We start from the raw sequence: 23,050 nt of genomic DNA, 5'->3' as shown, positions 1-23,050 counted from the left end.
TGCTCCCAGACTTTTTAGCATGATGTTTCCAGCCTTATTATCAAATGCCTTCACTGAAGATGAACACAGCTTCAAGGTCAGCTAACACACTGATGGAAAATTTTTCAACTTGCAAAGACAACACACCAAGACTAAAGTGGAGGGAGTATTGGCACAATACCTTCTGTTTGCAGATGATGGTGCCCTCAATTCAGCCTATGAAGCTAAGATGCAACAAAGGATACATCGATTCTCTGCTGCTTGTGCTCATTTTAGTTTAACAATTAATACCAAGAAAACTCAGGTGTTCCATCAGTTAGTACAACACCATCCATATGTGGAACCATCAGTGACAGCAAATGGAGAAGTTTTGAGTACCTTAAAGTTCACTTACCTTGGCAGTGTCCTTTTTAGGGAGGTACATATTGACAATGAGTTTGACAGAGTAATTTGGAAGGTTCTGAAACAAAGTGTGGGAGAGAAGAGGTATTAGACTAACTACCAAACTAAAAGTCAACTAAGCATTTGTACTCATCTTATTCCTATATACCTGTGAAACCTCAACAGTCAACCAGTGCCATGTCAGGAAACTGAATCGTTTCCATTTAAATCATCTTAGGAAGATTCTGAAGATCACTTGGCAGGAGAAGATTCCAGACACTGGTCTTTTCTCAAGCTAAACTGCCCAGCTTCCAACTTTACCAACTTTACAATGGACTGGTCATGTTTTGGAATGCCAGATACAGGCTTGCCAAAAAGGCTATTTAATGGAGAACTCACATAAGGCAAGTGCTCCTAAGAGGGTCAGAAGAAGTGATACTGGTGCACCCTGGAAGGTCTCTCTTAAGAACTTTGGGGGCAGCTAGGTGGCACAGTGAGGGGCAGCTAGCTGGAGCAGTGGATAGAGCACTGGCCCTGGAGTCAGGAAGATCTGAGTTCAAATCCGACCTCAGACACTTAATAATTACCTAGTTGTATGATCCTGGGCAAATCACTTAACCCCATTGCCTTGAAAAAAAACTAAAACAAAAGAACTTTAGAATTGATTATACATCATGGAAGACAGGACCATCTACCATGGCATGTCCTCATCAATGAGGCTGTTGTGCTCTAAGAGGAAGGCAGAATTGAAACAGCTTAAAGGAAATATGACATAGGTAAGTTTAGAGTACCCACCTATAGCAGAAAGGGTTATGTGCAGACAAATTAAAAGTACATACTTTTAATCTGGTCATCTCAAATCTGTCCCACAATGATACACACTCTCTCTCTTAAGTATTCAAATGAGAATTTAATAATTACTATACTTACTACCCAAAAGATATACAATTACATATATGCATATATGAAGGAAAATATCATCATAGATAAAAGGAAGGAAAGACAAAAGATAAAAGAAGAGAATAGTTACCCAATTGAGGAGGCTCCAACACACCTGGAAATCTGGCTGGGGAAGTCCCTAGATGTCATGACAGAGCCTCCAGGGGTCTCATTTGGGAATATCCCTTCAGCAGAGCATCCTCTCTGAAGGAATGGACTTCCAAAGTCCATTTTTCCAAGTAAAACCTCTAGTGCTCACACAAAAGTGGCATAGGTCCAAGGGTTTATAAGACTGAACTCAGTGATCCAGGGAGTTTCAATCAAAATATCCTCAGATCCTGAATACAATAACTTTCTCCAGGTGTCTTGTGATAAACACCCAGGGACAGGCCAAGTCCCCAGGTGTGGATGCCAAAACATGTTTACTAGGAATGTTCCCCAGCACTCCTTGCCCTAGAACAGGTCTTGATCAATCGTGCTTCATTTCAGTGTGCTCTAGAAGTTCCTTCTCCCTGGACATCCTTGTCCTCCTTGGATGTCTGATAGGGAAGATCTCAACTTCACCACCCCTGGTGTTCATATGGACTATTTGTGCTTAACCTATGGTAGAACAGTCTGGGCTCATACTGGTCTCATCAGTCACAGTTGGACACATTGCAATTTGTTTCAAATTAAGAACAAGAAACTATGTACCAAGTTCATTATTAAGTGCTAGGGCTAAAAATAGGGTAAAAAATTGGGACAGTCCCTGTTCTCAAGAAACTCAACTTTAATTAGTGGAAAAATATAAAAGAAAGTTTAGCAATAGAACAGGTGAAGAAACTGAGAAGACCAACAATTCAGCAGGGCAAGGCCCAGAAATCCAGACTGTCTAAATAGATGAACTAATAATGCTAGGAAACTGCAAGACAGGTGATAAGACCTGAGGATATTAAGAGATGTCAGGGCAGATGGTTATACCTGGTTGCATGCCATCTTGCCATCTTATAGGAAGAATGGAGGTCCTGACTCCCATGTCATCCAAGCCAAGCAGCCTAAGCAAGAGGCAGGGGCTGGGGGTGGGTTATTAACCAGGATGGAAGTGAGTCTTTCTAGTGCAGGATTGTCTGGAATGACTTCAGTAAGAAAGTTTAAAATTCCCTCATAATGAATTAGAGTAATTCAAAAAGAACAAAATAGGTGCAACCAAATCCTTGTACTTCTCTGAAACTATTTCCTTATCTTTAAGATGAGGGGATTAGATTAGAGTATCTAGAAAGTATAGCTCTAAATCTATGCTGCCAATTCTCCCAGGTAAGAATCCCTAGTTTGTTGCATAGATTTAAAATATTGCTTCCTAAAATGTAGCATCCAAAAGTATAAAAAAAATGTGTAGAGGTTATAAACAAATTTAATTTTGAGGAAAGGAAATAATTTCCTTATGATCAATGTTACCTGAAAGTTGTATGAATTGATTCAAGAGAAAACAGATACCTTCTTCCAGTAAGCCTGAATGACTATATTGAAACTTTACTTTGGAAGAGATTTCTGTGTATAGTTTGGACCAGATGGTCTCTGAGACACTTCCAATTCGGATATTCTTAAATACTGGGAATACAATATTCCCGATATGGACTGATGACGGCAGAGTTCATTGAGTCCAATGTCCAATAGAGCACAGTACACTTCCTGTATTTTGCTGACTGTTGGCAAAAGCTCATTGCCTGTTACCTCCACTGTTCTGGACAAATTGTTTTTATGAGCACAGACTAAAAGCACATTAGTTTGTTTTGAGTTTGTATCCCTCTTAAGGAAGATGTGAGTCAGCTGATTACTAACAGTAGGCCAACCTTTGAAATTCTGAAAGATGAACACAATGGCCTCATTAAAAGGCCTTTGCTAGATAACATTGTGGGAGAAATATTACTGATACTCCACAACTAGAGCTGCCTACTATTGTGAAGTTACAACCACCAGTGGGGACTCTTGACAGTGTTCCAAAGTCATCGTCATTGGTTATCTGAGCACGCAAGAACAATTTTAGTGTTTTCTAGACATGTGAATGTTCAAAATCAATGTTGATGTCAGATGATGGCAATGGTCTTAGGTTTTACTTTGATGAATTTCTTTTCTCAAAGCACACTTACTTCTTGTACAGCCTATTATCTTCATAACTTCAGATGTAAGTGGAAACCAGTAAACTTGAAAGAGTCCCAGATACTGAGTGAAAGGAATCTAGGACTGAATCTTGGCTCTTAATTTCAGAGTATCTCATCTTGGGAAAGGTCATATAACATTTCCATTACCCAGGTTGCTCATCTATGGAACAGAGGGATGAACTAGATCAGTGGTCCTCAAAGAGTAATCCACAGACCTCTAGAGGTCTCTCTGACCCTTTCAGGTGATTTGTGAGGTCAAAACTATTTTCATAATCTTAATTTCTAATACACTAATTATCAATACATATAGTTTGCATAAACAAAAGGGTCCTGAGAACAAAAAAATAAGAGCCACCAAACAGGATGATCTCTAAGGACCCTTTTGAACAAGAGTATGCTAATAAATGTTTAACAGCCAGTTCCCCAGAACAAAAGAAAAATGTAATCTGGGCACAGTTTGAAGCATAGTCTACATTATTACCATTTTCTTTATCATTTTTAAATTTAGATAATTTATTTCTTTATTTATTGACTGACTGACTGACGTTCTTGAGAGGCAGAATGATTTGGCTACAGCAAATACTTACTTTAACTTCAAAACCGCTGATCTTCTTTAACCGGAGGAGGTCCTAAACTGACCCACAAGATATTTAATTCCTGTATTTTGGTGATATCAGTGCATTTTTTGGTCATCACTGATGTTATAAGTTGCCTCCTTAATTTGTGAGATTTAGAATGATTCAGTCTTATTGGATAAGTAAGACCTTAGCTTGACTTATTAGATAAAACCCTAATTTAGACAGGAAGTTCTTCTTTGTAAACTTGACATCCCAAAATTTCACACCATGACATATGGGAAATCCCCAACTAGAAACGGTAAAACCCTATTAAGCAGAGTCCTTAGAGACTGCTGGTTCTGTGTATGAAATTACCATCTCTGAAGAATAACTGATGATGCATGGAGATGTAATACTTTCAGTAATACTAAAAACTTATCTAGAATGAAAGTATAAGTCTGGATCCAACACATTTTTTGGGAGTATAGCAAACTTTCTCATGCACTACCTTCGAACTACAAATGATATTTCTAAGTATGATGACTACCTCATATAACCACAAGTATGCTTTCATAGTTCCTCCCCTTAAGCATGACTTTCCTTCTAGTCAATGCCTTTAACTCTGTCCCTTATGGCAATAGTTTACTGTTCCAACTCACTACGGGAAGGAAAAAGGGGAATTTGGATATGAACTTTCCTCAGAAGATTACTCAAGTTCATCTTCAAATTTTTCCCTCAACAAGCATTTCAGGTTCATTGGATCTAGGGATTGAAATAATTGTATGTGTTCTCTCTGCTTCAAGAAAGTTATTTTACATAAATATATATATATATATACACACACATACATTTGTACATGTAAATATAATTATATTTATAGACAGATATCTTTTGTTGTTTGGAAATTCCAATTTTATGTCAAAGAATCTCTCCTAGTGGTAATAGAATATACCAATCTTTCTCCAAGTATGTCACCAACTATACAGCCTTTCTCCTGGCTATATTTTCTTTTCTACTCCACCCACTTATCTTAAGAAAAATAGCTTCTTTGAAAATAAATGCTGGGGCAGCTAGGTTGCACAATGGATAGAGCACCAGCCTTGGAGTCAGGAGTACTTGAGTTCAAATCTGGCCTCAGACACTTAATAATTACCTAGCTATGTGTCCTTGGGCAAGCCACTTAACCCCATTGCCTTGAAAAAAGAAATAAAAAAAAAAAGAAAATAAATGCCAAGCCAGAAAATAAGCCAATTCTTAAAGAGGAAGGATTGGGGAAACAGATTCATATGAAAGAGAGAATAAAAATATGTGTTAACATCTCTATTCCCACCTCCTTTTGGCATCTTCAGCTACTCCATAACTTCTCTACTGAGACCACCATTTCTGCCTTCTCCCCATTGTGTTCCAGGAATCATGCTGGAGACCCAAAAAGAAGCATGACAATCTCTGCCCTCAAGAAGTTTACAATTTAACAACAAGTAAACAAATATGTTATATAAAAAAATTAATAAAAAGCACTAGAATTGAAAGAGATTGGGAAAGGCTTTCTCTGAAAGATGAAATTCTATTTAGGTCTTGAAACCAGGGAAACCAGAAGGCAGAGAAGTCAGTCTCTAGTCTCCCTGTCTCTCTCTGTCTCGCTGTCTCTCTGTCTCTGTCTCTGTCTCTGTCTCTCTCTCTCTCTCTCTCTCTGCCACTTGTCTATCTGCCTTTCTATTAATCATTTCTTTCTCTATCTATCTATCTATCTATCTATCTATCTATCTATCTATCATCTACCTGACTATTTATCTACTGATCTGATTATTAATCTCTCTCTCTCCACTCTCTATCAGCTACCTGTCTATCTGCCTGTCTATTAATCATCTATCATTTATCTGTTTATCTATCAATTATCTATCTATCCATCTATCTATCTATCTATCTATCTATCTATCTATCTATCTATCTACCTACCTACCTACCTATCTATCTACCAGAAGCAGCTAGTTAGTGAAATGAATAGAATGGTAGGCCTGCAATCAGGAAATTAAATGTGGACTTAGGCATTTACTAGTTGTGTAATGCTGGGCAAGTCAATCAGCTTATTTGCCTCAGTTTTGTCAATTGTAAAATGGCAATAATAATATCCACTGCTTCTTAAGGAATGTAATGCAGATCAAAGGCAATATTATTTATAAAATGCTTAACACAGTTCCTAGGACTGTTTAGTGCCTATTCCTTCTTTCTTTTCCTCTCACCCCACCCTCAACCCCTTCTTCTCTTCATACACTTAGGTTAGGGCCTCTCTTATGGTGCTATACTCTGGGGCCATGGCAGCAGCCCCAGTTTGAGCTTATTGAGTCTTTCCACAAAAGTAGGCGAGGTTGACTTTCTTCAAATCAACAAAAGGAATATGTGACTGCTGGTGGAGGCTGATCTTCAATAAATAGACCAGAAATTAGCCTAAATGAAATCAAACTTTTCCAAATTCACCAAAGTAGCCATCTGAAGGATGGATTTGCTCACATTTAAAGGGGAAAAACATATTTAGTTACTAAGTATATGCAAAGTGAACTTTCAACTGAACAGCTTGAGATGCAAATGGTGTTGCTGAAGTTTCTCCTTCATTCCTGAAGAACATGACATCACCGAGTACTTAAGAGTCATGACAGCAAGTGAATTGGATATGAGTGAAGGGCTGCTCTGCTCAGTCACCAGCCTCACTTTCTCCTCTGGAGCCATCTGGATCCAGTGGCCAGATATGAACTAGGACAATTGCAGAAGGCACTGGATGTGAAGCAAAGTTAAGTGACTTGCCAAAGGTCACACAGCTATTAAGTATCAAGTGTCTGAGGTCAGATTTGAACTCAGGTCCTCCTAAATCTAAGGCTAGTGCTCTTTCCACTGCACCACCTAACTGCCCACTGTTGCTAATATTTACATAGTGCTTCCTCTGTGACAAGGACTATGTAAAGCACTTGACAATGATTTTTTCAATAGATCTTCACAAAAACTCTGAGATAGATGCCATTCATTTTCCCCATCTTTCCCTCCCCTCCATTTTACAGATGTGGAAACTGAAGCAAACTGAGGTTAGATGACTGGCTCAAAGTCACACATCTAGTGTCTGAAACTGGATTTGAACTCAGAGTCCAATTCACTGTACCACCTAGCTTAACACAGTATCTAGGAGATAGTAGGTTCTTAATTTTTGTTCTCTATCCCCAAGAGATCCTTGCTTCATCACCATTATGATTATTATGGTAGAATCATTAACAGCTAAGGGGCAAACAGTCCTACAACATGAATCAAACTGATTATTGAACAATCTATCTGATCTCCTCTAGGGCCATCTCCAGTCATTTTGATTCATATCTGGCTACTGGATCTACATGGTTCCAGAGGAGAAAGCGAGGCCGATGACTTAGCACAAAACCTCCTCACTCAAATCCAATTCATATGCATGTCATGACATCACCTACCTGCTGTCATGGTCTTTTTCAAGAATGAAGGACAAACGTAAGAACAATCCATCTAAAGTCAGCATATAATTGAATTATGAAAAGTCAAATACAATGGAATTCAAAAGGAATAATAATTATTAATCATATTTATATGTGTTCATTTTTATAAAACACTTTCCTTAAAATGACTTGAGAATATAAGATGAGGAAACTGAGGCTGAGAGGTTAAGTGATTTGCTAAACATCAGTTAAATGACAGAGCTAGGATTTGAACCCAGATTTCCTGCCTCCCATTCCCGAGCTCAGTAAGTGACACAATGCCAGAAAACTTCCTGGAATTCTCCTGTGGACCCTCTAAAGTGCGTGCATGTGTGGGTGCACACACACACACACACACACACACACACACACACACACACACAGGCACACATGCACATGTTTCACGTGGCAAAAATATTTTACTCATGTGCTAGATGAAAATATCCAAGCAGCTGTAGCAAGAAGCATTATACAACCTTACCAGATGGATTGTAGCTCAACCTCCACCTTTCATTTTTTATTGGACAGGCTGTTTTGCCTTGACCAAAAAGTCCTAAAGACATGTAAACAGTCAGATGTGCACAAGAACCTATATTTAGATATCACATATTTTGTGTCACAAGGAATGTCTAAAACTTTCCTCAGACACTGAATAGCAATGTGAGCAAAGGCAAATCACTCAATTTCTCTGTCTCAGTTCCCCCATCTGTAAAATGAAGGGGTTGAACTCATGGTCTCATCACTCCCTCCTACCTCATTACTCACTATTCCATCCAGGCTCTTAGTGTAAGTTCCAATACCATTTCAGTATAGTGTGCTGAAAAGGAAAAAGGACGTGGCCTCATAAGATCTGGATTTGATTTTTGATTCTAACATTAGAATTTAAGGTCACCTATCTGAATTTGTGATCTTGAGCAAATCTATTGTCATTTCTAAACCTCAACACATGAGCTAATGAGTTCCAAGTTCTTTTAAAACCTTAATATGCTATATAACCAACATTTTAAAAAACTGAGGGATATTGTCTTCATAGACAATAATCATGATATTGTCTCCACAGGGAAAATAATCCATATACTATTGCATACAATTTCTATGTGAATAGGAGCTATTGTTATGATTATAACAAGTGACTTTGCTAGTAGGCAGTTTTAAGGCAGGGCTCTACCAGACTTAGGGCTGGGAATGTCAAGGGCTTCCTTTCCCAGAGAAGTCAAAGGAAACAGAAAGTAAGGCCTGGGGCCTTTGGTGAACAGAATACATTGTGTGTCCTGGGAGGTTTGATTCACACAATAAAAAAGCTCTTATTGCAAAAGGGTCAGAGGCTTGTACAGGAGACATGTGAGAGGTCACATAAGCCTGGCTTCATCTCTTAATCATTTCCTCTTAAACAAAGCCCCCAAGACCAAAATAACAACACTTCTCACTGCTTATGCAGCACTTTTCACGTTCAGAGGTGCTTCTTATCTTTTTTTTTCTTCTTTTTTTAAACTGTTGAAAGAATAAATAGACTATAAGAAAGTGACATTGTCCTTCTGTTAAAGGCCCCTTCCTTAGGACTTCCATTCCCAGTGCTTGTTGCTCCAGCAAGTAGCAATAATCGCTGAGCTTTATATAGCACAGTAAGGATTCAAAAGCACCTTACAAAACATTATTTTATTTCATTTCATTTTCATAGCCACTGTCTGAGCTAGGCACTATAACTATTTATTATTTCCATTTTTTGGGAAGGAAATTCAGAGAGGTTAAGTGTTTTGACCATGGTCATATAGGCAATAAGGATAAGAGATAAAATTTGAATTCACTTATATCCTGACTTGCTCTTGCCAAAATATCACATTACTTTTTTTATGGTAAAACTTCATAATTTGATCATAAAGAATTAGCACCAAAGTAGCCAAAACATCCAGAGTCCTCGTAAATGTGTCAATTGTCATAGTTGTACAATGGAAAGACCATGAATTTTGAGTCAGAGGTCATGAATATGAATTCTAGCTCAGATACAACTTAGATGATCTTGACTAAGTCACTTAATTTATCTGGAATTCAGATGACACTCCATCTTCTACTCGGTGACTAGCACATCCTTCAGTTCTGGAATGTACTTTATTTTCTACTCCTCTTCCTCAAAGAGGCCCTCTCTTTTTAAAGATTTCTTCTGTATGAACTGCTTCATGATCACTCAACAGCTTCTGCCCTCAACTATTTTGGTTTTAATTATTTTGTATATTTTTTATATTGATTCCCTATCTATTTTTACTATATATATTTATATATGTTATCTCTTCTTTTAGAATATAATTGTTTGCCAAGACCCCAATTGGTGTAGAAAGGGCAGAGATGGTGGAATGATCTAGACTTGCTGCTTGGCAAGACAGGAACCACAGTAGAAAAGAGAAGCATGGTATGCTGAATAGTGTACAGTTGAACTGGCAATAGAATGTTTGAAGTGCAGCAAGAAAATGTTAGAAAATTAGAATAGTGCCATTTTGTGGAAGGCCTTGAGAATGAGACCAATGTAGGTATTGATCTAGTAGGTTCTAGGAAGACACTGAAGGTTTTGAGGAGATAAGTGAGCTGACCATATTCTTGCTCAAAAGATACTAATATCACAGCAGTAGAAAGAATGGAGTAGAGGCAAGACCTAGTAGGGATGGGGATACTTCTTATTATGTTATTGCAGTCGTTCAAGGTAATAATAGAGAAAAGGTGATATATGCCCCTTTAAAGTAAAAAAATAATCACTGATTTGATCAATTTTAGCATATTAGTTTTTATTAAGAAGCAATTCTTTGCTTTCTTGGTAGTAATAACACCACCCTAGACTAAATCACTGCCAAAGCTCAAGGGAAGCATGCTATGCTTAAGAGCTGGTTGCCCTAGCCCTGGGTCAATTACCCCATGGAATGCTTAACTACCTAGGGGTAAAATTGATTTCCAATGGATTACGGTGCAATATTTAGGATATTTTCTTGTCTATTTAGCTGGAAGTGGTTTGGGCTGTGGGAGTTCCAGGAATCTTTACCCTAGTTTAGAAACATGTTTGCATTATGATAATTTTAGCTTACATTTGTACACATAATTTTTGAAAGTTATTCAAAGCTTTGTATTTTTCAAAATTATTACCATACCCATTTGGTCTTTACAAGACATTAAAGATGGAATTTTTTTAGATGAAGCTACTTAGACTTGCAAATATTAAGCAAATATTAATATTGCTAGTATTTGGCAAAGTCAGGGCTAAAACGCAGGGCACCTATAACCTCACTCATAGCAACACATTTATATAACATCTGTTAAGCATGTTTCACATATTATTTAAACCCTTTAAATAACCCTGTTAAGTAGGTACTATGTTTATTTCTATTTGAGAGATAAATTGGAAGAACTATGAAGCAACTTGTCCATGATTATAAATCTAGGCCAAGTATTCCATCCATTATTCCTTACTTCCTTTTAACTTCATGCTACACAGGAATTACTTGTCATTTTAAAACTAGAAGGAATATAGATTCCATCTAATTCATTCTCTTGTTTTATAGATGAGGAAACTGAGGTCCAAGAAAATGTTCCATTTGTGATTAGGTTGTTTTAATTTTGAGGCTACATTTTTACATTTATTAAAGGAGGTACCGATTAATGTTACTGTTCTCTGTTTCTTGTCTTCTCTATTTTATGAGCATTCTCCTGTCTCCTCCCTCAAAATTGCATGGGCATATGGTGTTGACTTAGTAAATTCTTCTAAATGAATGTTTAGTTTCTCTTTCTTCCTCCCTTTTTAAATTTCTGGTGCTAAAGACACAATGTTCTCAATTACTTTCTTATCTGGAATAATTAAAGGGCAGCTTCAATCAACATTTATGAGGCACCTACTATTTGCAATAGAGAAACAAGGGAAGGGAAGTAGGAGAAAAAAACAACTTAGTACAATGGAGTTAGTGACTACTAGATTTAGAATCAGGACTTGGACTCAAAATTTTGACTTTGAAAATTATTAGCTGTACCACTTTGGACAATTTACAAAGACTTCAGTTTCCTCATTTGTAAAATGAGGGGGTTGGACTAGATTCACTCTGATTCCTTCCAGCTGCAAATCTATGCTCTAGGAATTTATATATAGATGGTGATGAGTTAATTTGAGGAGGGATAAAGCACTGACATTTGGCAAGATGAGAAAAGAGGACCACTTTATAGAGGAGGTGGTATTTGGGCTTAGTTTTCAGAAAGATAGAGAAACTAATTAAATCACTAAAGGAGGCCCAAAATGAGACACGAGGACCTAGGACTGAGCCTAGGAGGAAGGCTTTGCTTAGCTTAGAAGTTGGAAGATGGATGATGATGAAAAAATAAAGAAGGTAGAGAGGAAATTGTCAGAGAGGAAGGAGGAAAACCAGGAGAAGCTAGTCTCAGTGTTTGTGTGTGTGTGTGGAGAATGGGCTCTAAACAAAAGGCCATTGGATTTTACAGTTTAAGACAGTATTTTGGTTATTTTCTATTTATTCTCTTTATATCATGTGTATCAGAAAGTTCCTAGTTGTGTGACCCAGGGCTAATCACTTGACTCAATTTGCCTCAGTTCTCTTAATTGTTAAATGAGCTGAAGAAGGAAATGGCAAAGTGCTCAAGAAAGTCCCAAGTGGGATCATGATGAGTCAGACATAATTGAAAAGGACTGAACATATCTTTTAAGTACAAAGTTGTTTACAAGTTGTCTTTCCCATTAGACTGTGGGTACCTCGAGGACAGAAACTGTCTTTTGCCTTTCTTTATATCTCCTGTTCCTTACTTACTGGCGCCAGTAGGGACTGAATGTTTAGTGATTGACTGGCAGTGCCATCTCCCATCATCCTGATGTATATCTTGCCACTAGACCCAGATGACTCCAGAGGAGAGACTGAGGTTGGTGACTTTGCACAGCACCCCTCCCCTAAATCCAATTCATTTGCAAGTCATCTTCTTGATGTTATGGTCCTCTTTGAGAAAGAAGGGCTGATTGGTGACTGTGGCGTTTCAGTGAGTGCAGAAACTTCCAATAAGAGGAAAAGATCTTAATCCTCTTTGTGGCATGGATGAGCCCTTTTTGCAATATGGTGAAGAGTATGGACTCCTTCAGATAACATTTTGAATTCATGAAATAAATGCAAAGGAAATCAATTATTTTAACTTTTTTTTTAAATTTTGAAGGCAATGGGGTTAAGTGGCTTGCCCAAGGTCACACAACTAGGTCATTATTAAGTGTCTGAGGCTGAATTTGAACTCAGGGACTCCTGACTCCAGGGCAAATCATTTACTTTAAAATTCTGTCCTCAATGGATGAAAAAAAAAGTTTATGGATTCCAGGTAAAGAACTCTTGCTCTGGAGGTTCAGCAGAGGAAGGAAGGAGCGACAAAGGGATGGAGCATCGCTGGAAGGGAATAACAAGGTCAAGGTGAAGGTGTCTCCCTCCTCCTTCCCCCGCCCCTTCCACGGACGGCTGAGGCGGAGCATGCGCAGTTGCAGTTAGGGCGCCAAGGAAGACCAGAATCCCCTGCGCTCCACCCAAGGGGGCGGTGTGCCCTCAGCAGGGCCCCGGAGGCCCGTGAGTGTCCCGCCTCCTCCCAGGCCCTCCAGCTCCCCCGCTAGGCTCGCGGGCCTCACCGGATCCTCACTACGCCCCTAGGAGGCGGGTCGGCAGCCCCAAATGAAAGGGGGGCCCCGGGGCATGATTCCAGCGCCCCGCCCCCGTGCCCACGAGCCGGGCCAGCGCCAGCAGGCGGCTCAGCGGGCCGGACACCATCGAGTCGAACCTCCCGGGTCCTAGAGGGCGCCCAGCGGAAGTCGCGTGGCCGCGCCTCTCCGGGACTTCCGGCGGCGGGAGCGGCGTGGCGCGTCCCCCTAGGCCGCGGCTGCTGGGCGGTAAGTGCGTGGCCTCCCCGGGCCCGCGTGGGCCAGGCTCCTCTCGGGGCCGCTGCCGGCGGCTGGGCGGCCCCGACCCACGGCCGCGGGCCACGCGCGAATTGGGCCCGCGGCCCTGGGGGCGGGGGAGCCCGAGAGATGGGGGGCCTGGGGGCCCCGCCCCCAGCGCGCCCTCCCCTGCCCGAAAACACCCTGCCAAGGCCGCGGGGGGGCGGGGTGTGGCACAGAGGTTCCGGCATTTACGTGCCGTGCCACCCCCCCAAAAAAGGGGGAAAGGGGGCTGATGTCCAGCGGAGCCCTGAATAACAGTATCGCCCGGAGCAACGGGGCAAGAAAAACAGTGACCGCGGGAGGACTGCCCGGGGAACGGGCGGGGAGACCCCAAGAGGGGCAGCACCCGTAGTGACGCTGCAGCAGCGCTGGCCCGGACAGCGGCGAGAGTGAGCCGGGGCGCCGCAGCAGTGAGAGTGGCGGTTGGAATGTTAGTGACGGTGACACAGTGACCTGTCTGACAGTAGTCATGGTAACAGTAGCGATAACAGTAAGGGTAATAAGTGTAGTGACACTGCAGCAGCTCTGGCCGTGACAGCAGTGAGAGTGAGCCGGGGGCGCCGCGGCAGTGAGAGTGGCGGTTGTAATGTTAGTGACGGTGACACAGTGACATGTCTGACAGTAGTCATGGTAACAGTAGCGATAACAGTAAGGGTAATAAGTGTAGTGACACTGCAGCAGCTCTGGCCGTGACAGCAGTGAGAGTGAGCCGGGGGCGCCGCGGCAGTGAGAGTGGCAGTTGTAATGTTAGTGACGGTGACACAGTGACATGTCTGACAGTAGTCATGGTAACAGTAGCGATAACAGTAAGAGTAATAAGTATAGTGACACAGTAGCAGCGCTGGACGTGACAGCAGTGAGAGTGAGCCGGGGGCGCCGCGGCAGTGAGAGTGGCGGTTGTAATGTTAGTGACAGTGACACAGTGACCTGTCTGACAGTAGTCATGGTAACAGTAGCGATAACAGTAAGAGGAATAAGTATAGTGACACAGTAGCAATGGCAATAATAGGAATGAGAATAGTAAGAGAATAATGGCACAGCAGCAATTAGAATAGCAGTAATAGTAGCAGGTGCCACGGTGGTAATAGTGATACCAGCAATTAGTGATCCAGTGACAGTTTGAGCACTACTAGTAATAGCTAGTAACAGTGATAGTAGTGGTGACTGACAGCAGTAACAAAAACAGTGATAGTGATGCAATAGCAATTATAGTCACACTGGTAATAATAGCAATGGCAGTATTGACAACAATAATAGTGATACAGTAGCAGTTATATTTATTATATTTTTTACTTTTTAAAATTTTAAGGGGCTTGCCCAAGGCCACACAACTAGGCAGTTATTAAGTGTCTTAGGTCACATTTGAACTTAGGTCCTCCTGACTCCAGGGCTGGTGCTCTATCCACTGTGCCACCTAACTGCGCCTACAGTAGCAGTTATAATAGCATTTATAGTAATAGCTATAGCCACCCCTACAATAGCAATTATAATAAAAATGATAATAACGTTATTAACATTAGTGACAATAATTTTAATAGTAATAATAGCAATATTAGGTTAAAATAGGAATAATAATAGCAGAAAATATTTGCAGTAATAATACCAGTAACAAAGGTAATAGAAATAAGAGTAACAGTAATAATATTAACAATAAAATCAATATTAACTAATAGCATTTTTACAGGGCTTTAAAGTTTGCAATTCACTTTCTACTTTGCAAATGTTATTTCTTTAGGATCTCAACAAACCTGGGAGGTAGACATCATTATCCTGGGTGATGAAGTGTCATGATGCCATGACAGGGTGGTAGTACCATGACAAGCACATGAATTGGATTTGAATGAGGGGTTGCTATGATAAGTCACCAGCCTCAGTCTCTCCTCCAGAGCTATTCCTATTTTACTGCTGGGAAATCTAAGGCAGAGGGCAGTTAAGTGACTTGTCCAGGAGTCATGCAGCCTTTACATGCCTTGAGACTAGATTTGAATCTAGCTCTAGACCTTAGTCATGCTTTTTTCTCCATTCTATTTAAACAGAGTCTTCACTGGCCACTTAAAAGGTTTGAAAGAGCTTCCTTCTGGGACAGATGAGGTTGGAGCAGTGATAAGGAATATTGATTTATGGTTCTAAAGTGTGCTTCGGTTCTCTCATCTTCACTCTGTGAAGTTAGTGCTCTAGGATTTGAGGTAAGCTTGTTCTGATGCCTCTGTGATAAGGAAAGCTCTACATGTTGGACTGACACCATTCTCCCAATGTTGTTGCCAGGAAAGAAGGTAATATTTAAGGGGGTGGAGGGAGTGGACTAGGTTTGCTTATCTTAGAGTACTCTGCTAACTATTCTTGCCTTTATATGGCAACTTGTAGCACTTGAGGCAAACTTAGTGTTTAAGAACTATAGCTCTTCCCCATTCTTGTGTCCTTGGGAGGCATTGGAGCCTTTCTCACAATAATTTTTTTAATTGCATAAAAAAATGTAGAGGACTTTACAAGGAACTAAAGATAGAGAAAATAAAGATGTGGATTTTTTTATCTCTTCCAAATTCACGTCCTCCCCTCCTTCAGGTTAAGAATGGTCCTATTGTAGAAGAAGAAACTGAGAATCACCTAGTGTCATTGGATGATTCAGTCCAGAATTTCTTTAGGTTTATTTACTCATTGCTAGTGAAGAACCATGTGGAGGACAGAGAGATAGCCTCAAAGTCAGGTTCAAGCTTTACCTCTGCCATCTCAACTGGATGACATTGGGGAAATCCCTTTGAAGACAGGAGGAAATGCACTGGGGAGAAAAGGCTTAAATATCAATTTATGGGGGTCTGTTTTTTGAGGAAAAACCAATCTCTGACTCAGGGAGTTAAGAACAGGCATAGACTTTAATTCGTAGGTTACTGGAGAGTTTGCAAGTTGCTACCAATTTCACAGGTTCATGCAAATTTCACAAAATACTACAGAAGTTCACAAATTAGGTCCTGTAGGGGAGTAGTTAGGTAGTGAATATCTTAAAGGAGATAGTTGTAAGGGCATAGTAGTTTCTTGAGAAAGTAATAAAGTTAAGACCAGTCAAGTGAAAAGAAAAAAGGAAAAAGAGATTTAGAGTAACAAAGATCCAGTTGCATGGAGTTGGGACCATATTGTTCCAGCAGCATGGTCTGGATATATGAACCCAGCTTAGACCCAGGCAAGAGTCCAGGAGAGAAAAGGAGAGAGAGACCCCGTGAGATAGACAGAGACAGGGAGGGAAGGAGGGAAAGAGGAAGAGAAAGAGAAGGACTTAGCATTCTGGCTCCAGGCATTCTTCCATGCACATATCACAGGGTTGGTGCCCAAGGAGTGGCTAATACAACCCTCACTGTGCCTTTTCTCCCAACCCAAAGGGTGTGGCTAAAAGTCATAGAGTTTGAATTTCCCCCAAAGAACAGCTCTGTATCTAGAATTTTCCTGCTACATCTTGATCTCTCAATGCCTCAGACAATTCCTAAACTTGAAATTTGGGATCAGGGGCTGATGGATAGAGCAGCAGTAGAAGCTAGATTCATTGAGGGGTCAAGAAGAAATAATGTGATGGGGGAGCATGTGAAAAAGGGAATAAATGATGGCATCTTAGTAAGTATTTATTCCTCAACCTTACCTTGGAGGGCTTTCCACAAGGCATTTCCTTACTAGGCTATACACTTCCCTTACAATGACTCTCAACACTGGATAATCTTACTCCTTTCTCCTCCCCCATGTATTTATATAGACTACTCACATTGTCCAGAACTCACTCTTGCACTTTTTTGATGAAGGCTTCCTTGATACCTTTGCCTGCATTTCTCCCTCATCACATCTAGCTTTATTATATTCCGTGTCTATTAGTTCCTATCTCTTCAAGAAGACGGGAAACATTTGAAATCATCATCTGTCCTACTCTATCTTTGTATTTCCAGGACCCAGCACATAGTAGGTTTTTAAGTGCTTGATGTCTTGCATTGATTGTAGTTAACAGTGACAGCATAAGAGCCTGTCCTTGAGGAGCCCTCACTAAATTTCAATAAACAAATGAGTACCTACTTGATTGAGACAGAGAAGCACTCACAATTGGATAGACTGGGAAAAACTCTCAAGAAGTAGGAGCTGAGGTGAGTTTTGAAGGTGACCAGGGATTCTAAGGGGCAGTGTATGTGAGGGAAGATGTCCACCAAGAGCCTTCATGTTTTTAAAAAGATACTTATAATAGGTGAGTCCATTTTTTAGGAATAATGCATCAAGAAACTGAAGTAAGTAATATATATATAATTTCATTTTCTTCTCCTAGGATTCTTTTATTTGGACTGACACAGAATAGTTCTCTGCTCATAGTGTGGACCCTGATTGAAGATTATTTTACACAACAGGAAGAAGACCAATTCCACATGAAGTAAGTAATATTTAATGTAATCTCACCATTAGTAATGTATATAAAGACAACTGTTTTGAACTAAATCAGGACTTTTTTGTAAAATGTAAAATAAAAGTTGTAAATTTTATATTTTGAGGGATTTTAAGACTTGACATTTCGAGAATTCTCAATATTTTACAAACTTTGATCTGCTTGTAATATGTAAATTTGATATATCACCACCATCATCATTATCCTCACCATCACCTACTTCCCATTACTGTTCCCATTACCTTTTTTCCTACCCAGTACTCCATTGAAGAGCAAAGAATTTTTGAATATTTTTTCCTCCCCAGAAGAATTACTTCAGTTTTTTTGATATATTATTTATTTTATTTTCTTACCCAGAAATTAAAAAAAAAATCAAAACTCACTTCTAATGGTTGCTAAATGTTACCAGGATATAGAACACTTATTTAAGCATTAAACCCTTCTTGTGAAGTATTCTAATGTAATTATTAATTTAGATTTACAAGATTGGGTTTTTTGGGGTATACATAGAAACATCAGAGATCTCCTTTAATCCAGTTACTTGTTACATGCATTCTACCAGGTGAAGATGAAATCTAGACCTAGGTCAGAATCTGTCAGGGATAAATATTGGATACCTATTTGTAACTACATGAATGAACACTGGCAAATTTTGAATATACTTTAATGCTCAAATTTTGAATTTAATTTTTTTTTTAGAATAATTTAATCACATCAAGAAAATACAGATCTTCCTCTTTCTTGTTTTTACATTTTACTATTCCATTTATTTGGCATAATGTAATTTAAATTTTATTCCTTATTTCCTTTTGTAAAATAATTTTTTATGATCTTGGTCATTAATACAAATATTACAATGAGTAAAGAAAAACAAAAAAGAGGATCGTATATGAAACAGCATTTCTGAAGTTTTTTTTATTTTTTATGATTTGTAGCACATGCTTTTTATCCCTTTTTGATTGCCTCTTGTGCTTCAGAAATTTCGTTTGTACTTTTAAAAATATATATTTCTTCCTACCACATCACTTTTCTCTCCCAACTCCAAACAAATAATGAGTTTATCCCAGATAATTTGCACCTTACTAAAATATGTCACATTGTGTATCTCTGTGCCATCATTTATTAGGAAATGGATACTTGCCTTTTTATTGGTGTTTTTGTATCCTCATTTGGTCACTGCACTGATGGGTGTCATGATGTTTTCCTTTTTTAAAATTTCATTTATTTAAGGCAGTGGGGTTAAGTGACTTGCCCAAGATCACAGAGATAGTGCCTGAGTCTGAATTTGAGACCTCCTGACTTCATATCCTTATGACTAAATCATCAGTGCTCTATCCACCTAGCTGTCCCCTTGATGTTTTTCTAAGCCATCTTTATATTATTTTTGTTATTGTGTAAACTGTCCTAGTTCTGTTCACTCTAAATCAGTCCAATTAAATCTCATTTTTTTTATATTTGCATTTGTTTCTCAATTCTTTATATTTAGCATTTCTTTTGGCAAAATAATAGTCAATTATATTAATATACCACATTTCCTTTAGCTAATTCCCAGTGAGTGGGTACTTAGTTATTTTCAAATCCTTTTCTCAAACCAAACAAACTCTCTTAAAAATATTTTTATACATGAGTTATTTCACCCTGGCTTTGATTTCTTTTGGGGTCTTGGTCTCATAGTGGCATTTCTGTGACTTTTTGCGCTTTTTGAGTTGAATCAGCTTAGTGACTTTTAGTACAGTTCAAATTCTTTTCTAGAATATTTGGACCAGTTAACAATTCCATCGACAGATTTATTTTCCTTCCCAATTTTCTTCATTTATAAGTGTCCATATTGTCAGAATAAAAAAAAAAGACAATTACAAATGAAATTAGAATTTTGATATGGTGTTCCTCTGTAAGATTTCAATTCTTAGTATTTTTGTCTAGTGGCAGGGAGTATAGAATTCACAAATGTTTATATCTATATCTATATCCATATCTATATCTATATCTATATCTATATCTATGTATCTATATATATTTATCTTAGCATTTTTGATGTCTAATATATTTTTCTTTCATTGCAGATAGGTTTTGTTGTTCTGATTGGGCATTGAAATAGGATTGATCCATGCCATGGAATTCTTAAAGAAAACTCACTATCAGATTTTTTTTTCCAACTCTCTTTCTGACAAAGGAATTAACTAAGATGTGCATATTCTTTTTCTTTAGAAAATTATGGGATTTATTCTCCTACAAAGAAAGTGAAGCAGCATTGGATCAAAGAGAAAAACAATAGAAAGTAGTCAGCAAGATTATTTTTAAACTCTTCAGGATGCAGTTAGGAAGAGCCAAAGGAAATATTTCCCGAAGCACAGGCCAAGGAATAACCTTTGAGAATCAGTGTAAGACAGCACAGCAACGGAAGAGATGGGGAATGACTTCCCAGTATGACACAGGTTTCAGTAGATTTAGAAACAGCTTGGAAGAGAAACCCTATAAATGTACTCAATGTGAGAAAAGTTTCAGTCAGAGTTCAACTCTTTTTCAGCACTTAAAAATCCACACTGGAGAGAAATCCTATAAATGTGCTGATTGTGGCAAAAGCTTCTTTCAGAGCTCAAACCTCATTCAGCACCGAAGAGTCCATACTGGAGAAAAGCCCTATAAATGTACTGAGTGTGGGGAAGGATTTAAACAGAGCTCAAATCTCATTCAACATCAGAGAATTCATACTGGAGAAAAGCCCTATCAGTGTGATGAATGTGGTAGATGTTTCAGTCAGAGTTCCCATCTTATTCAACATCAGAGAACCCACACAGGAGAGAAACCCTATCAGTGTATTGAATGTGGTAGGTGCTTTAGCCAGAGTTCTCACCTTAGCCAACATATGAAACTGCATAGAGAAGAGAGACCTCATAAAATCCGTGGCAAAAATACCAGAAGGAAAACTCATTTAGTATCAACTTGGAGAATCCATACAGGAAGGAAGTCAGTGTCTTTGCTGTGCTAAACCAGAAACACCACACAGGCCTACTTTAATGAAAAAATAAAAATAAAAACTGCAACTCTTGTCCCCACCCCTACTCTCCTTGACATCAACCTCCTTTCCAAGATCTCTCTTACTTCACCCCTTCCTACCTCCATTCCAGAGAAAATGATTTAAATTTCACTTGGATTTATTGTGAGTTGTTGATCAGTGTGAAAGACTATGATTCCTTCTATCAATGTCCTTTGATTTGCTGGCTTTCCCATCTATAAATTTCCCTGTGGTGCTTTTAAGGATGAAATAAAAGGGTACACGAATGTCAGTAGGTGGTCATTGAGTTTTAGAATTGATCTGGCTTTGTATAAAGTAGAAGTGAAGGGAAGTGAATTCCATTCAAAGAATTGATGGATTAACTTCAATTGGATGGATTTTGTTCCTGTTGTGTTTGATATTTTTTCAAGGACTTAAAACTTAGAAGATTTATTACAAAGCCTGATCATGGATACAAAGATAGATTAAAGCTCATTTTTAATTGGTGGAGAACAATTTAATCCATGTCGGATTAAAGTTTTCCATTATTATTCTTTTATCATTTATTTATACAAGAGTATAATAGAACCCCTCTAATTCTCATCAGCTTCAAGAGCTCTCCTATTTTCAGCAAAAAAAAAAAGCTGAAATGAGAATTAGTATTCTTAGGACTTGGGTGTTTAAATTGCTTTACTAACTAATCATGCTTTTCCTTTTATTCAAAGATAATGCAATTATAAATTAGTAAATCATGAGTTTTTCTAGGGGAGGTGATGCATTTATTCTGCTTCCTGTGTGGCCATGATCTTGAATTTGCAAGACCAGGGTTGTGACTATAGTCTATATCCTGTGAACAGAATGAAGATATACTGGCACACATGGTTTTGGCATCAATAATGTACTTTAAGCTAACCATTTGAACTCATGAGCTCCTTGAAGTAAAAAAAAAATTATAGCATATCAAAATATCTTATGCTCTTATGTGATCTATTAACTATTATTAGCTTGTATGCTTGTTAATTAAAAAGATATGATTTTTGACTTCAACTTTGAGAACTTTAGAAACCTGGATCTTGAAGCAAGTTTTTTTTGCCTGCAAAAGCCATTAACTTAGTTTGTGTGCAGTTTGGCTCCTCCTTTGAAATGTTCCTCCCCTCCCCTTCCTGCTTTCTAGATCACAGTTAACATTTTAGAAGTCCAGGAAAACCTGTTTCTAACCTTCTGAGGGAACAGTGTCATGTTTCAGACATCCTGGCCAAACTTTTAAAGCTCAGGGTTTTGGTTCCTATTGGATGCCGAGATTCTCATAATTTTCTCTATCTTTTGTAATCCTTTCATATCCTTCTGTGCTAATAATGACAGTTCTCCATATGAAATAAAACTATTTTGTACAATGCCAGTCTTTGTGTTTTTTTTAACTTAAGTTTATAGTTAAGTCCTTTTCCACTGAGTTGATTCACCATCCAGTAGTCATTGTTCCCTTCTCTCCCAACTCCTCATCTTTCTGAATCATCTAAAAATGAAGTTAACTATCTCCATGTTCTAGTTTGTTGCCTTTTCCTGAGCCACTATTGAAATGCTATAAAAATTTCTTTTGAGAATTCTAAGGCATATTTCACTGAATATAAAAGTCAACCTCTTGCATCTTGCATTCACTTGATGGGTAAGTGGAAGTCTACATTGTACTTGAATTCCAAGTACCTTTAAAAAGATAAAGTAGGAAATCTCTAGTTCTCTATTTCAAGATTGTATATATAGTTTTATTTAGGTATGTGCCACTGATAGATTTAAAGTTTTGGGGATGCCAGCATTCATGACCCTTCCACTATTCTGATGAAGGGACTCTCCAAATTTATCTAGGGTGTGTACTGTTGTACACAATCTTATTTCTGGGCATGTTCTCTTAACTCCATCAAAATGAGATTGGAATGGAATTTTAAGTAGAGTAAAATAATTATATTAACTTAAATACATGAATGGAGAACAAAACTTGGAAACAAAAATCTAGAAGTTTCTATATCTCATTAGGTACTATGTCCTTTTATTCAATTTCAAGCATTTATAGTGCACACTGCATTGTTACTTGGCATACTGACAGGTTTTAGATATACTGTAGACAAACTTTCTAAGATGCAGAGTACTTTTCTCAGGTTTTGAAAAATTGCTTGTCCCCCACCCCCCATAGTCCTCTACTAGCATCAGAAACTGCCCTGCATGACCCATT

The 23,050-nt window shown here is 38.7% G+C and overlaps 1 protein-coding gene across 5 annotated transcripts; it reads left to right on the top strand.

Moving 5' to 3' along the window:
* Positions 1-13,197: 13,197 nt before the first annotated feature.
* LOC141520797 (uncharacterized) lies at positions 13,198-22,712 on the top strand. Of its 5 annotated transcripts, none has more exons than XM_074232638.1 (4): positions 13,198-13,375; positions 15,463-15,612; positions 17,718-17,819; positions 20,040-22,712. In XM_074232638.1, the coding sequence occupies exon 4, from the start codon at positions 20,143-20,145 to the stop codon at positions 20,818-20,820; it is 678 nt and encodes a 225-aa protein (XP_074088739.1). In that variant the 5' UTR covers positions 13,198-13,375; positions 15,463-15,612; positions 17,718-17,819; positions 20,040-20,142; the 3' UTR covers positions 20,821-22,712. The 5 variants fall into 5 exon arrangements, with proteins under 5 accessions (XP_074088739.1, XP_074088743.1, XP_074088741.1 ...); XM_074232642.1 differs by having other exon boundaries at positions 19,895-22,712; XM_074232640.1 differs by lacking the exon at positions 13,198-13,375 and adding an exon at positions 13,665-13,815.
* Positions 22,713-23,050: the final 338 nt, after the last annotated feature.

The sequence above is a fragment of the Macrotis lagotis genome, chromosome 4 (assembly GCF_037893015.1).
Source record: "Macrotis lagotis isolate mMagLag1 chromosome 4, bilby.v1.9.chrom.fasta, whole genome shotgun sequence".
In the NCBI taxonomy this organism is placed as follows: Eukaryota; Metazoa; Chordata; class Mammalia; order Peramelemorphia; family Peramelidae; genus Macrotis; species Macrotis lagotis.
Note: the sequence above shows the minus strand (reverse complement) of the source record. Positions and strands in the feature narration are given on the sequence as shown.